General features: G+C 48.8%; 2 protein-coding genes across 4 annotated transcripts in view; one reads left to right on the top strand and one right to left on the bottom strand.

Moving 5' to 3' along the window:
* Window positions 1-14,920, bottom strand: part of LOC140193387 (uncharacterized) — a 137,177-nt gene that overhangs the window by 46,065 nt on the left and 76,192 nt on the right. The gene's annotated exons all lie outside the window — the stretch shown is intronic.
* Window positions 1-14,920, top strand: part of LOC140193388 (C-type lectin domain family 9 member A-like) — a 67,061-nt gene that overhangs the window by 244 nt on the left and 51,897 nt on the right. The window contains exons 2-4 of one of the 3 annotated variants that reach the window (XM_072250733.1): window positions 5,960-6,101; window positions 8,840-8,982; window positions 14,288-14,377. In XM_072250733.1, coding sequence (XP_072106834.1) covers window positions 14,311-14,377 — 67 coding nt within the window. In that variant the 5' untranslated portion in view covers window positions 5,960-6,101; window positions 8,840-8,982; window positions 14,288-14,310. Of the gene's footprint in view, window positions 1-5,959; window positions 6,102-8,839; window positions 8,983-14,282; window positions 14,378-14,920 lie in introns of those variants that run through there. The other 2 variants (XM_072250734.1, XM_072250732.1) reach the window with 2 other exon arrangements.

Raw genomic sequence — 14,920 nt, 5'->3', positions numbered from 1 at the left:
TGTGTAAACAAGGGAGTGGATTTTCGGATGGTGAGGAGAGAGCTGCGCTCTGTATCCGACACCTGGGAACGTGTGATGGTACAGTGTGGAGGGAGCTTCACACTATGTCTGAGCCCGGGAGTGTGTGATGGGACGGTGTGGAGGGAGCTTCATTCAGTGCCTGACCCCGGGAGTGTGTGATGGGACCGTGTGGAGGGAGCTTAATTCTGTGTCTTACTCCGGGTGTGTGCGATGGGTCGGTGTGGAGGGAGATTTACTCTGTGTCTGATTCAAAGTCATAGTTAGGGGATTTTGGTGTTTAAACAGCTTCCAGTCAGAAACAGGGTGGAAGAAAATGGCGACTCACACGTTCTGCTCCAACGGCTGCAAGCTGAACAGCCGTTCTGTCGCCTCCACTCTCCTCCCCTTCCTTCCTCTTCTCTCAGCACACCATTCCTTCTCAATGATTCTTAAGTGGGTGAGTGAGCAGCCGGAGGTCCTGATGCATATACAGCGGCATGCAAAAGTTTGGGCATCCCTGCTCAAAATTTCTGTTACTGTGAATAGATAACCGAGTAAAAGATGACCTGATTTCCAAAAGGCATCATGTTAAAGATGCCACATTTCTTTAATATTTTAAGCAAGATTACTTTTTTTAATTCCATATTTTAATGTTTCAAAATAACAGAAAGGAAGAGGGCCCGAAGCAAACGTTTGGGCACCCTGTATGGTCAGTACTTTGTAACAGGCGCTTTGGCAAGTGTGGTAGCGTCTAAACGCATTCTGTAGGCAGCTAAAAGTCTTTCAATTCTTGTTTGGGGGATTTTTGCCCATTCTACATTGCAAAAGGTTTCTAGTTCTGTGAAATTCTTGGGCCGTCTTGTATGCATTGCTCTTTTGAGGTCTATCCACAGATTTTGGATGATGTTTAGTTCGGTGGACTGTAAAAGCCATGGTAAATCCTTCATCGTGCGCCTCTTGAAGTAGTCCGTTGCGGATTTTGAGGTGTGTTTAGGATCATCCTCCTGTTGTAGAAGCCATTCTTTTTTCATCTTCAGCACTTTTTGTATTTTTTATATAGAACTTCATCATCAAACGTTTCCATAAGATATATTTCAAATACTGTACATATACAAACTCTATTTCCAGAAAAGTTTGGATAATTCCAAAATGCAATAAAAACAAACATCTGTGATATGTTAATTCACGTGAACCTTTATTTAACTGACAAAAGTTCAAAGGAAAGATTGTTAATAGTTTTACTGACCAACTTAATTGTATTTTGTAAATATACACACATTTAGAATTTGATGGTTGCAACACACTCAACAGAAGTTGAGACAGGGTCAAAATAAGATTGGAAATGCACAGAATATTCAAGTAACACCGGATTGGAGGACTCCACATTAAACAGGCTAATTGGTAGCAGGTGAGGTATCATGACTGGGTATAAAAGTAGCGTCAATCAAAGGCTCAGTCTTTGCAAGCAAGGATGGGTCGTGGCTCACCCCTTTGTGCCAAAATTCCTGAGAGACTTGTTAGTCAGTTCAAAAGGAACATTTCTCAACGCAAGATTGAAGAGAATTTTGGTCTTTCAACATCTACAGTACATAATATTGTGAACAGATTCAGAGAATTCAGAGACATCTCAGTGCGTAAAGGGCAAGGTCGGAAACCACTGTTGAATCCGCGTGATCTTCGAGCCCTCAGGCGGCACTGCCTAAGAAACCGTCATGCTACTGTGACAATTATAGCCACCTGGGCTCGGGAGTACTTCAGAAAACAATTGTCACTCAACACAGTCCGTCGCTGCATCCAGAAATGCAACTTGAAACTGTATTACGCAAGGAGGAAGCCAAACATCAACTCTATGCAGAAATGCTGGCGAGTTCTCTGGGCCCGAGCTCATCTCAGATGGACCGAAAGACTGTAGAAACGTGTGCTGTGGTCAGATGAGTCCACATTCCAGCTAGTTTTCGGAAAAAACGGGCGTCGAGTTCTCCGCGCCAAAGTTGAAAACGACCATCCAGATTATTATCAGCGAAATGCGCAAAAGCCAGCATCTGTGATGGTATGGGGGTGCATAAGTGCCCACGGATGGGTGAGTTGCATGTATGTGAAGGTACCATTGACTCTGAGGCGTATATTAGGATTTTAGGGACACGTACGTTACCATCAAGGCGACGTATCATCCGGGACATCCATGCTTATTTCAGCAGGACAATGCCAGACCACATTCGGCACGGGCTATAACAGCGTGGCCTTGTAGACAAGAGTGCGTGTGCTTGACTGGCCTGCTGCCAGTCCAGATCTATCTCCTATTGAAAATGTATGGCGCATCATGAAGAGGAGAATCAGACAACGGAGACCACGGACTGTTGAGCTGCTGAAGTCTTATATCAAGCAAGAATGGACAAAATTTCCAATTGCAAATCTACTACAATTAGTATCCTCAGTTCCAAAACGATTAAAAAGTGTTATTAAAAGAAAAAAAGTGCTGTAACACAATGGTAAACATGCCTCTGTCCCAACTTTTGTTGAGTTTGTTGCAGCCATTAAATTCTAAATTTGTGTATGTTTACAAATTACAAGTAAGTTGGTCAGTAAAACTATTGAAAATCTTTTCTTTGTACTTTTTTTTAGTTAAATAAATGTTCGCGTGAATTAACATATCACAGATTTTTGTTTATTATTGCATTTTGGAAAATATCCCAACTTTTCTGGAAATGGGGTTTGTATATCATGTAATCATATTTGTGGGGTGTATGGGGTGTCAGGGAGGGGTAGCACCTCCGGTGGGGAAACATGTCGCGTCCTTTTCAAGGCGGTTAGTCCACCTTTGGTCCCCACCTGGCACTCAGCTCTCACCTGCGGCTCCCCGTAGCTGTTTGCATGCGACAACAGCCACACTCCGGGCTTCGACAAGCTGGCTAAACCAGGTGAGGGTAGCCGACGGGTCTGAAACCCTCGGTGAGATAGGGAGCTGTCTATCCCAGCATGTGAAGACAGACTCCGGCGGATTGAGTGGACGAGACCAATGGAAGGTCCAACGGTCAAGAAGGCGGTCTCTGCAAGGGTCGTGGAACGTGTAGAGCAGAACAAGACACAGAAGACGTCCTTGTCATCCACTGCGCCTAGTCCCATCTCCAGCCGTCTCGACTCTGTCTTGCCACTGGATCCAGATGGGAATTGGGAAGAGAGACTGTGGCTGACGCTGCGCAACTCTCCCTCACTTAAATCAATGTGACGAGCTAGTCTCGACTTCATCAATAATGGTGTCGAGGTCCTCATCGACGTACGATGGACGAACAACAACAACAATCATATTTGTCATAAATCTCCAAATAATATTTATCTGAGGTATACACTTATCGAAAGGAAAGGAGAGAAAGAACAAGTGAAAGAAGAAAGCTAACTGCAAGTACGGAGTGATCATTTTTATTACAACATATTAATTTACTTCTGAGAATAAAATCAGGCCTATGAGGTGTTATGTAGTTAAACCATTTTCCCCAGTATGTATCATATTGTTCCAACTTATGATTAACAGATGCTTCCCCATTTTGTAAATGTCCATTGTAATTTCCATCAATACATTCAAAGTTGGGCTTCCTGTGATAACGATTTCCTGTTAATGGTCTTTCCCCCCCCCCCCAACCACCAGCAGTATATTCATTAAATATTTATCTATTTTCCTACTCTTAAGGTACACACCCCAAATACATGCTCTTACTCTCTAATTGTTTATTTATTTATTTATAAGTCTTTTGATTAATTATTATTTAAAATCAACAAAAACACAGTACAATAGTCAAATCAACATATCAATATATACAATAAGAGTTAAACTATCAGATAACTAATTAACCAAGCTAAACAGTATACCAATAATAAGAGGAAAAAAAATGCTAATAATATATTTTTTGGAACCCCTGCTAACTAAACCAAAAATAAAAAAAAAAACACTGACCGAAAAAAACATTAAAAAAAATCCTTGGTAGCACAGTCTCGGAGCTGTACGCCATACACGCTTCCATAAAAGAAAAATAAATCAATCCACCAACAGAATCCGATTACACAAGAAACAGAAGGGTATCATCTTAATTAACTCAAATCAAATCATAGTAACGGGCCCCACCTTTTCTTACAGTCAAATTGCGGGTCAAAAGTTCGAATTCTAATTTTCTCCTAACAAAGACAACCGGCAGTTGTCCATGCTGCAAGCCTCCGCTCTCCACGCCACCGATGTTGTCCAAGGGAAGGGCATTAGGGCCGATACAGCTTGGCACCGGTGTCGTCGCAGAGCACCGTGTGGTTAAGTGCCTTGCTCAAAGACACAACAGGCTGCCACAGCTGAGGATCGAACCAGCGACCTTCAGTTCACTAGACTGACGCCTCAACCACTTGGCCACGCACTGACACATTAAGTAGTCTGTACTTGTATATACAAAAAGTGGGACAGAATAATGAATGTAATCCCTTTTGTCGGGGAAAGGTCCCACCATATATCTATTAAGCCAACTTTCTCAAAAAGTGTATTAACTTTCTTATGTAAGGATTTTGTATCATAGGCTTTTCTATCGGAAGAATCTAAATTTGGGTGTAATTGTAGATCTACGCCTCCTCCACATATCAGGAGACCCTCTGTTTCCATTCCAATATATTAGTAATTTTATGAAAGAAACGAATTGCCACTTCCTGGGTGCGCTTTTATATTCAACGGGGTATCTGAATTTCCATCTATATTCCCCCTTACCAGAATATATCTGCCCTCCTTATATTCCATTTCGGATACTTTTTCGAAATTTAGCTTGCTTGAGCTAAGAATAACAACCCCTCTCTCATGTCCTGATTTATATGAGGAGAAAAACAAATTAGTGAAGCCCATTCTCTTTCGTTTTCCATGCTATTTATCACTGAAGTGAGCTTCCTGTAAATATAGTACATGGGCTTGTTCTTTTTTATTCATTTTAGATAGAATTTTGCAGCGTTTGATTGGATTTGACAGTCCAGTGACATTAAAAGAAATGAATTGTACTTTGTCATTAGCCATGTGTATTCATCTGTCAATATATCATTGAAATTAGCAGAATAAAGCTTAATCGATCTACTGCCTGAACAAATTAGAACCAAGAATCGCGAATAATAATACAAAATGCCACGAAGGTGTGATTCCAAGGCTGGGGTCTCTAGCTGAACATGGGTTCAGCTAGAGGAAACATCAGTCCGTGGGGGATAGCTCTTCCTCCCTGTGAGTTGGGGGTCCCCATTACAGTACCCATAAAAGTAAGTGGACATGTAACCCCAGCTCCCTCTGCTCCGAAGCTAAGCAGGCTCAGGCCTGGTCAGTACTTGGATGGGTGACCGCCTGAGACCTCAGCCTTTTTTACCTCCTTCATGATCGTTCAGGGGTATCAACCGTTAGGAAACCTGGATGTCTGAGTGCTGAGGCTCCTAGACACCCATCCTGATGGTTGAGTGGTAATAATTTTCCAGAACCTGGTAGTGTGGGCTCTGAGGCTCCTGTACCTTCTTCCTGATTTTCAGTGGGTAATAACTGTTCCTGAACCCGGTGGTGTGAGTCCTGATGCTCCTAGACAGCCTTTCTGTATGGTTGAGGATTAATAACTGTCCCTGAACCCGGTGGTGTGAGCCTGAGGCTCCTGTACCTCCTTTCAGATCGTTGAGGAGTAGTATCTCTACTTGAAACTGGTTGTGAGACTCCTGAGGCTCCTGGACCTTCTTGCTGATGGATGAGGGGCAACAACTGTTCCATAACATTGAGTGTAAATCATGAGGCCAATTATCTATAGTGAGCAAGTCTGCGAAAAATGGATAGTTGCAGGGTAAATTTGCCTTCCCTGAATATACTCGTAACTATTTATATCGGATACGACATGAAGGGTCCCTGTGGGGACACAGTTTCACTGTCAGCAAAACCCAATACCGTCACTCACTGTTCTCTGTTCCCCATTTACAGAACAGACGTGTTGCCAGGGGTGGGTCAACAGGAGAGGCGCTTGTTATTTCATATCACGGTGGCAAAATCTCACGCTGCAGCGAAGAAAAAATGTTCGAAGGGTGGCTCAAAGCTGCTGGAAATTAGCTCAATCGAGGAAGAGGTATGTGACAGACCACGTGAGAATGGCCACAAACTACCCGGGGCCTGACAGAGTGAAGCTCCCTCCAAAACGTCCCTTCACCCGCTCCCGGGGCCAGACACTAATGCAGCTCCTTCCACACCGTCCTATCACACGCTTCAGGGATCACTCAGAGTGAAGCTCCCGCCACACCGTCCCATTGCATACACCTGGGGTCGGACACAGAGTAAAGCTCCCTCTACACCGTTCCATCACACCCTCCCAGGGTCAAACAGAGAGGGAAGCTCCCTCCACACTGTCCCATCGCACAATCACGGGATCAGACACAGAGTTAAGCCCCCTCTACACTGACCCATTACACACTTCTGGGATCAGACACAGAGTGAAGCTCCCACTATTCCGTCCCAGCAGAGACTGCCGAGGTCAGACACAGAGTACATCTCCCCACACACTCACCCATCACACACTGCCAGGGACAGACACCGAGTGAAACTTTTTTTTTTCCGCACAGTCCGATCGCACAATCACAGGATCAGAAACAGAGTGAAGCTACCCCACACCAACGCATCACACACTCCAGGGGTCAGACAAATTGTGAAGCTCCCTTCACACCGTCCCACCACAACATCCCGGGAAAAAAAAAGACACAGAGTGGAAATCCCTCCACACTGTCCTATCGCACACCCCCGTGGTCAGACACAGAGTGAAGCTCCCTGAACACCGCCCCATCACACATTCCCGTGGTAATACAGACTGAAGCTCCCTCCACACCGTCACATCACATACTCCCAGTGTCATAAAGAGTGAAATTCCGCCCACACCGTCGCATCACACACTCGCGGGGTCAGACACAGAGTGAATCTCCCTCCACACCATCCCATCACACACTCCCGGTGTTATAAAGAGTGAATATCCGCCCACACCGTCCCATCACACATCCTGGGATCAGACACAGAACGAAGCTACTGCACGTCATCCCATCAAACACTGCCGGATCAGACAGTGAGTCAGTTCCCTCTACACCGTCCCGTAACACACTCCCGGGGACGGACAAGTAGTCAAGCTCCGTCCCCACCGTCCCATCACACCATCCCGGGAAAAAGACACAGAGTAGAAATCCCTCCACACTGTCCCATCGCAATATTACTGGATCAGACACAGAGTGAATCCCCCTCCACACCGTCCCATCACACACTCCCGGGGTGAAACGCAGAGTGAAGCTCCCTCTACACCGTCCCATCACACTCTCCCGGTGTCATACAGAGTGAAGCTTCCTCCACACCGTCCCATCACACCCTCCCGGTGTCATACAGAGTGAAGCTTCCTCCACACCGTCTCATCACACATACCTGGATCAGACTCAGATTGAAGCTGCTACACATCGCCCCATCACATACTGCCGGTGTCAGAAGTGAGTGAAGCTCCCTCCCCACCGTCCCATTACACACTCACCGGGTCATACGCAGTGAAGCTCCCTCCCCACCGTCCCATTACACACTCACCGGGTCATACGCAGTGAAGCTCCCTCCACGCCGTCTCATGACACATCGCCGGACTCAGACGCAGAGTGAAGCTCCCTGCACACCATCACATCACCTTCTCAATTCGAGTCTCGGGCACCGTTATTTTTTGATTGACGGTGTCAAGCTGTGACTTGATATCACTGAGTTGCTCGTTTATATCTCTTTGTAATCCCCGTATCTCTTCCAGAGGTTTTATCATGTTCGCCGCTTCACCTGAACGAGGCCCATCGTCAGCCTGGCGAGCACGCGTTCGAGTAGTAGAGACACGTGTTGTACCTCTCCCGTCCATAGGCTCCGCACTGATTCCTTTTTTATCTCCATTCTTTTTCTCCGTTCTTGCCCCCCTTATCAATTCAGATATTTTCGGAAGATCTTATATTTGATGAATGAACGCGGCAATATATGCGTTTTTTTTTTTTTTTCCGGAGTAGCTGTTGATTCAAGCTGCCATTTTGGACGATGACGTCACCGGAAGATCCTCGCTGGTGTCTTTAATTGACGGAACCCATCTTGAGTCTGAATATGTGTTTCTCTCTGTCTGTAACTGTCCTTGTAAAAAAGTAAACACGCTGCAGAGAAAACATAACACGAGCTGGTTACCAGAGCAATGAAGCGATTCTGCACAGTAGAAATTAACACAGAGCCAAACAGTCAGTCTCTGTTCCCTCTTTCTCCTTAAAGTGACAGTCCACAGACAATATGAACCCCAGGGGTAGATAGCACACCACAATCTGAAACGCCCGCCCCCACCAACACGGTGCCACTGACTCTCCCCCTGACCGTCACTCTCAGTGTTACAGACTCGTCAGTCTATGATCATCTGTGAATGGAACTTTGCGAACAACGTCAGGAGGTGAACAGGACCCAGCGCCTATATCGTGAACAGATTCCTGAGGTGAACTGAACCCTGGAATCCAGGACTTCCGAGAACCCCCTCCTGAATCTCCCCCAGTAACAGTTCCTGAACATGGTGCTGTGAGTCCTGAGGCTCCTGACCTCCTTCATGATGGTTGAGGGGTAACAGCTGTTCCTGAACTTAGTCTGTAAATCATGAGGCCAGTTATCTATAGTGAGCGATTCTGCGAAAACTGAATGGCTGCAGGGTAATCTCCCTTTCGTGAGTGTACTGGCGACTATTTATATCAGAAACAACATGAAGACTCCCTATGGGTTCAGAGTTTCTCGGTCAGCAAAACCCAATATCGTCACTCACTGTTCTCTGTTCCCCATTTACAGAACAGATGTGTTTCCAGGGGTGGGTCAACCGGAGAGGCGCTTGTTATTTCATATCGACGGTGGCAAAATCTCACGCTGGAGCGAAGCAAAGATATTCGAAGTGCGGTTGAAAGCTGCTGGAAATGAACTCAATCGAGGAAAAGGTATGTGCCATACCACGTGAGGATGTCCGCAAACTGCCCGGGGCCTGACAGAGCGATCCTCCCTCCACACCGTCCCATCACACACTCCCGGGGTGAGGCAGAAAGTGACACTCGTTCCACACCGTCCCATCATAAACTTCATGGTTCATATAGAGTCACGTTCCCTCCATATCGTCCCATCGCACACCCACGAGGCGTGACAGAGAAACTCCCTCCACACTTCCCCATCACACACTTGCGCTGTCAGATAAATAGTAACGCTCCCTCTACAGCGTCCCATCACACACTCCCGGGATCAGACAAATAGTAAAGCTCCCTCCATATCGTCCCATCGCACACCCACGAGACGTGACAGAGAAACTCCCTCCACAATTTCCCATCACACACCTGCGCTGTCAAATAAATAGTAACGCTCCCTCCACACGGTCCCATCACACACTCCCGGGATCAGACAAATAGTAAAGCTCCCTCCACAGCGTCCCATCACACACTCCCAGGGTCAGGCACAGAGTGAATCTCCCTCCACAACGTCCCATTACACACTCAACGGGTCATGCAGAGTGAAGCTTCCACACTCCTCCCATGACACAACCCTGGGCTCGGGCGCAGAGTGAATCGCCCTCTACACCGTCGCACTACAAGCTCCCGGGATCATACACAGAGTGATGCTCGCTACAGACCGCCTCATCGTACAGTCCCGGGAGAGACATAGATTGAAACTTCCTCCACACCGTCCCATCACACACTCCCGGCGTCAGACACAGAGTGAATCTCCCTCCACACCGTCCCATCACACACCACCGGGTTCAGACACAGAGTGAATCTCCCTCCACACCGTCCCATCACACACTCCCGGGGTCAGACACAGAGTGAATCTCCCTCCACACTACCCCATCACACACCACCGGGTAGAAGCAGTGTGAAGTTCCCTCCGCCCTATTGCATTATACACTTCCAGGGTGCAACGATAACGTTCCATGCAGAGTGGTAACGAAAGAAAATGTATTTACCAGGATCTTGTTTCCAAAACTTAGATGGAAGCTGACGTAAATGGATTGGAAAATGCCTATGCATGTGAGGTTCTCAGTGACTGACGGCTGTGTGGAGAGGGGGGCAGTGGGTTCAGTTTGGAGTCTTACAGGGTGCTGTGGTGAGGGCGTGGGCAGTGCGAGTAGTTTGGGGACTGACTTGGGGCTCGACCGGGAGAGTGGGCAAGGTGATTAGTATGGGGACTGATTCAGGGTTCTGGGGAGAGAGCGGGATGATGTCATTTCTTTTGGGACTGAGATGAGGCTGCGGAGAGATAGTGCAGCAGTGCGATTATTCTTCTGACTGATACAGGGTGTGAGGTGGAGAGTGGGACAGTGGGACTAGTATGGTGACCTACACTACGCTGCGGGAAAAGAATGGGAGACTGCGCTTAGTGTGGTGTCCGTCAGAGGCATGAGAGAGGAGCCTGCCCAGGCGGATTGCAGGAGGATACTGGCGGGGATGACGGCAGAGCAGAGATGGCTGAATTTCGGGAATATTTCATAAGGCGCAGGATAGATATGTCCCACAGAAGCAGTTGTTCTCAGACGGCTGGTGTAGGCAGCCGTGGCTGACAAAGGAAATTAAGGACTGCATAAAAGCCAAGGAAAAGGCATAGAAGGTAGCATAAGTAAGTGGGAAGGTGGATGATTGTTGCACTTTTAAAATCCAACAAAAGGCAACTAAAAAACGATAAGAAGGAAAAAGATGGATTATGAGGGCAAACAAGCCAATAACATAAAGCAGGATACTAACACTTAAAACAACATGTATGAAGAGTAATGGGGAGTTCCGAGTTAATATCGAACCTCTGGAAAATGAGAGTGGTGAGGTAGTAATGGGCGACAAAGAAATGACAGATGAACTTAATGGGTACTTTCCATCAGTCTTCACTGTGGAAGACACTAGCACTATACCAGTGGTCCGTGAGTGTCAGGGTGCAGGAGTGAGTGCCGTTGCGATTACAGTGGAAAAAGTACCTGGCAAACTCAAAGTTCTTCCGGTGGATAAGTCACCTGGGCCAGATGGACTACATCCCAGAGTCCTGAGAGAGGTTGCTGAAGAGATAACGGATTCATTGGTGATCTTTCAAAAATCACTTGATTCTGGCATGGTCCGGAGGACTGGAAGATTGCAAATGTCACTGCACACTTTAAGAAATGAGGAAGGCCAAAGAAAGGAAATTATTAGCCAGTTAGCCTGAAGTCAGTGTTTGAGGGAGTGTCGGAGTCTATTAAGAAATTTGAGGTTGTGAGGCACTTGGTGACTAATGATAAAATAAGTCGAAGTCAGCTTGGTTCCTGTCAAGGGAAATCTTGCCTGACACATCTTCTTTGAGGAAGTAACCAGCAGATTGGACAAAGCAGAGGCAGCTGATATCATTGACTGGCAATCCAGAAGGCATTTGATAAAGCGCCATGCCTGAGGCTGCTTAACAAGCTAAAACCCGATGGCGTTACAGGAATGACACCGGCATGTCTAAAGGAATGACTGGCAGGCAGGAGGCAGCCAGCGGGAATGTAAGGGGCGTTCTCTAGTTGGCTGCCAGTGACTAGTGGTGTTTGTCACGGAGTCAGTATTGGGACCGCAACTTATCACATTGCTTGTCAATGATTTTGTGGTACAGATGGCTGTGTGGAAAGTAGGAGTCGGGGTCAAGTCCATTAACAAAATCATAGAAAAAAGTTCCCATCTAAGAGTGTCTTAAAAGACCCCATTGATTCCGCATCGCCAACCATCGATGGAAGTGTATTCTCGCTCTGTGGCAACCCACCACACTCTGTGTGAAAAACATACCTCCGATAACCCCTTGTACCATCTTCCAAGCACCTTAAAACTATGACCCTTCACCCCGAGAAAATAATACTTTTCATTGACAAAGAACGTGAAACAACGGGACCGTGTGGAGGAAGCTTCACTCTGTGTCTGAATCCCGGGAGTGTGTGATGGGACGGTGTGGAGGGAGATTCACTCTGTGTCTGAATCCCGGGAGTGTGTGATGGGACGGTGTGGAGGGAGATTCACTCTGTGTCTGACCCCCGGAGTGTGTGATGGGACGGTGTGGAGGGAGATTCACTCTGTGTCTGAATCCCGGGAGTGTGTGATGGGACGGTGTGGAGGGAGATTCACTTTGTGTCTGACCCCCGGAGTGTGTGATGGGACGGTGTGGAGGGAGATTCACTCTGTGTCTGACCCCGGGAGTGTGTGATGGGACGGTGTGGAGGGAGATTCACTCTGTGTCTGAATCCCGGGAGTGTGTGATGGGACGGTGTGGAGGGAGATTCACTTTGTGTCTGACCCCCGGAGTGTGTGATGGGACGGTGTGGAGGGAGATTCACTCTGTGTCTGACCCCGGGAGTGTGTGATGGGACGGTATGGAGGGAGATTCACTCTGTGTCTGACCCCGGGAGTGTCTGATGGGACGGTGTGGAGGGAGATTCACTCTGTGTCTGACCCCGGTAGAGTGTGATGGGACGGTGTGGAGGGAGACTCACTCTATGTCTGACCCCGGGAGTGTGTGATGGGACAGTGGAGAGGGAGATTCACTCTGTGTCCGACCGCGGAGTGAGTGATGGGACGGTGTGGAGGGAAATTCACTCTGTGTGTGACCACGGGAGTTTGTGATGGGACAGCTTGGAGGGAGCTTCACTCTGTGTCTGACCCCGGCAGTGTGTGATACGACGGTGTGGAGGGAGATTGACTCTGTGTCTGACCCCGGGACTGTGTGATGGGACAGTGTGGAGGGAGATTCACTCTGTGTCTGACACCAGGAGTGTGTGATGGGACGGTGTGGAGGGAGATTCACTCTGTGTCTGACCCCTGGAGTATCTGATGGGACCGTGTGGAGGGAGATTCACTCTGTGTCTGACCCCGGGAGCGTGTGTTCCGCTGGTGTGGAGGGTTTGGGTTGGGGGTGGAGAGAAGACACGACTGAGGAGGCGGGGATGGCGGTTATTGGCAGATTTGGAGACAAGAGGGAGCAGTGGAGAGATGGCGGGCTGTCCCGGGCCAAATGGTGTCTAATCTCTCCCCGCCCCCCCATCGCCGGAAAGGCGGAAGGGAAGGGACCGAAAAAGCGGGGAGCTTCCTGGTCGGGGTGGAATAGGTGGGCGGGCCCGGATATCTCTGGGTCACTGCGACGGGTAGGATGGGAGTGGGGTGTTAGAGAGGGGAATCGGTGCGGGGCAGGTGGGTGGGAGAGTAGGGTCAGGTAATGGGGGAGGTGGGAGCAAATGGAGTGGAGGGAAGGGAGAGACGGGATGAGGCGGAGCGGAAGGGAGGACGGTGGGAGAGAGAGATGGGGAGATGGAGAGAGAGGAAGAGCTGAGAGAGAAAGTGTGTGTGTGTGTGTGTGTGAGAGAGAGAGAGAGAGAGAGAGAGAGAGAGCATGCCACGGAATAAGGAAGGAAAGAGAGAGAGCGCCCACTGAACGAGGAAGTCGAGGAACGGGTTTCGAGGGGAGCTGTTCACCTCACTCCGAGGGAGGGGGCTCATTTCCCTCGGTGGATGCTGGGGCTTTGTCCCGGGGCCGTGGTTTCTCCCAGACAGTGCGTCTGAAGCCCCGGCGATGGTAAGGAGCTGTGGGAGCGTCCAACACGTAAATCAGGAACCAACCACGGGGTGCAAATCTCCCGGACAAGAAAAACTCGGTACGAGTGACACAAATCCATCCGACATTCCCTCCTTGCCATCTCTCGCCCACTTCCTCTCTTTCCCTCCTTCCTTTCCTTTCCACTCTCTGCCCCTCCGATTCCTCTCTCCCTCCATAGTTAACATTCCTTATCCTTCATCTCTCCTCTTCCTGCACTCCTTTCCTTTGTATATCGCTCTCTCCTCCCTATCCTCCTCTCCGCTCCCTCTCATTCATGTCTCCCTCTCTTCACCCCGTTCGCTCTCCCTTTTTTCCTTCTCCCTCCCAATCTCTCTCCGAATCTCCCCCTCTCTATTTCTCCCTCCCTCCTTTCACCGTCTCTATCGCTCACAGTTCGCTCTCTCCCAACACTCCCTGTCACCCGCTTCACTCTCTCCGCTAAACACCAATCTTCCCCTCTCTCTCTCTCCCTTCCCCCTCTTTCTCCCTGCTCTCACTACTCCTCCCCGCCGCTCTAAACACATTCTCCAAAGCCCTCACCCTCTCTCCTCCCCGCACTTCCTCCGCCTGTTCTCGGTTCCTCTCTCTATCATCTGCTCATCTGTTTTTTGTTGCTGTTCGGTCGCACACGCTTCTCAACACGGGCTTCCTCTCTCAACGGTTGCTTCCCCTTTCTGAGCTCAGAGACGCAGAGAACCCTCGACAAGATGGACGGCAGCGAGACTTACATGAATGTGAAGTTCACAAAGACGGACGCACGGTCTCTTTCCCCAGGTGAGGGGGGCAGAGAGACGGAGGGAGGGAGCTTCGCTCTGTGTCTGACCATGGGAGTACGGCATAGGACAGAGGGAGCGAGTTTCACTCTATGTCTGACCCCGGGAGTGTGTGATGGGACGGTGTGGAGGGAGATTCACTCTGCGTCTGACCCTGTGACTGTGTGATGGGACGGTGCGGAGGGAGCTTGTCTGTGTCTGAGCACGGGAGTGGTGTGATGGGACGGTGTGGAGGGAGTTTCACTGTGTCTGACCACGGGAGTGTGTGATGGGACGGTGCGGAGCGAGATTCACTCTGTGTCTGACCCCGGGAGTGTGTGATGGGACGGTGTGGAAGGTGATTCACTCTGTGTCTGACCCCGGGAGTGTGTGATGGGACGGTGTGGAAGGTGATTCACTCTGTGTCTGACCCCGGGAGTGTGTGATGGGACAGTGTGGAAGGTGATTCACTCTGTGTGTCTGACCCCGGGAGGGTGTGATGGGACGGTGTGGAGGGAGATTCACTCTGTGTGTCTGACCCCGGGAGGGTGTGATGGGACGGTGT

This window comes from Mobula birostris, unplaced genomic scaffold, assembly GCF_030028105.1.
Source record: "Mobula birostris isolate sMobBir1 unplaced genomic scaffold, sMobBir1.hap1 scaffold_589, whole genome shotgun sequence".
Classification (NCBI taxonomy): domain Eukaryota; kingdom Metazoa; phylum Chordata; class Chondrichthyes; order Myliobatiformes; family Myliobatidae; genus Mobula; species Mobula birostris.
The sequence above is the reverse complement of the archived record's forward strand: the minus strand, read 5'-3'. Positions and strand labels throughout refer to the sequence as shown.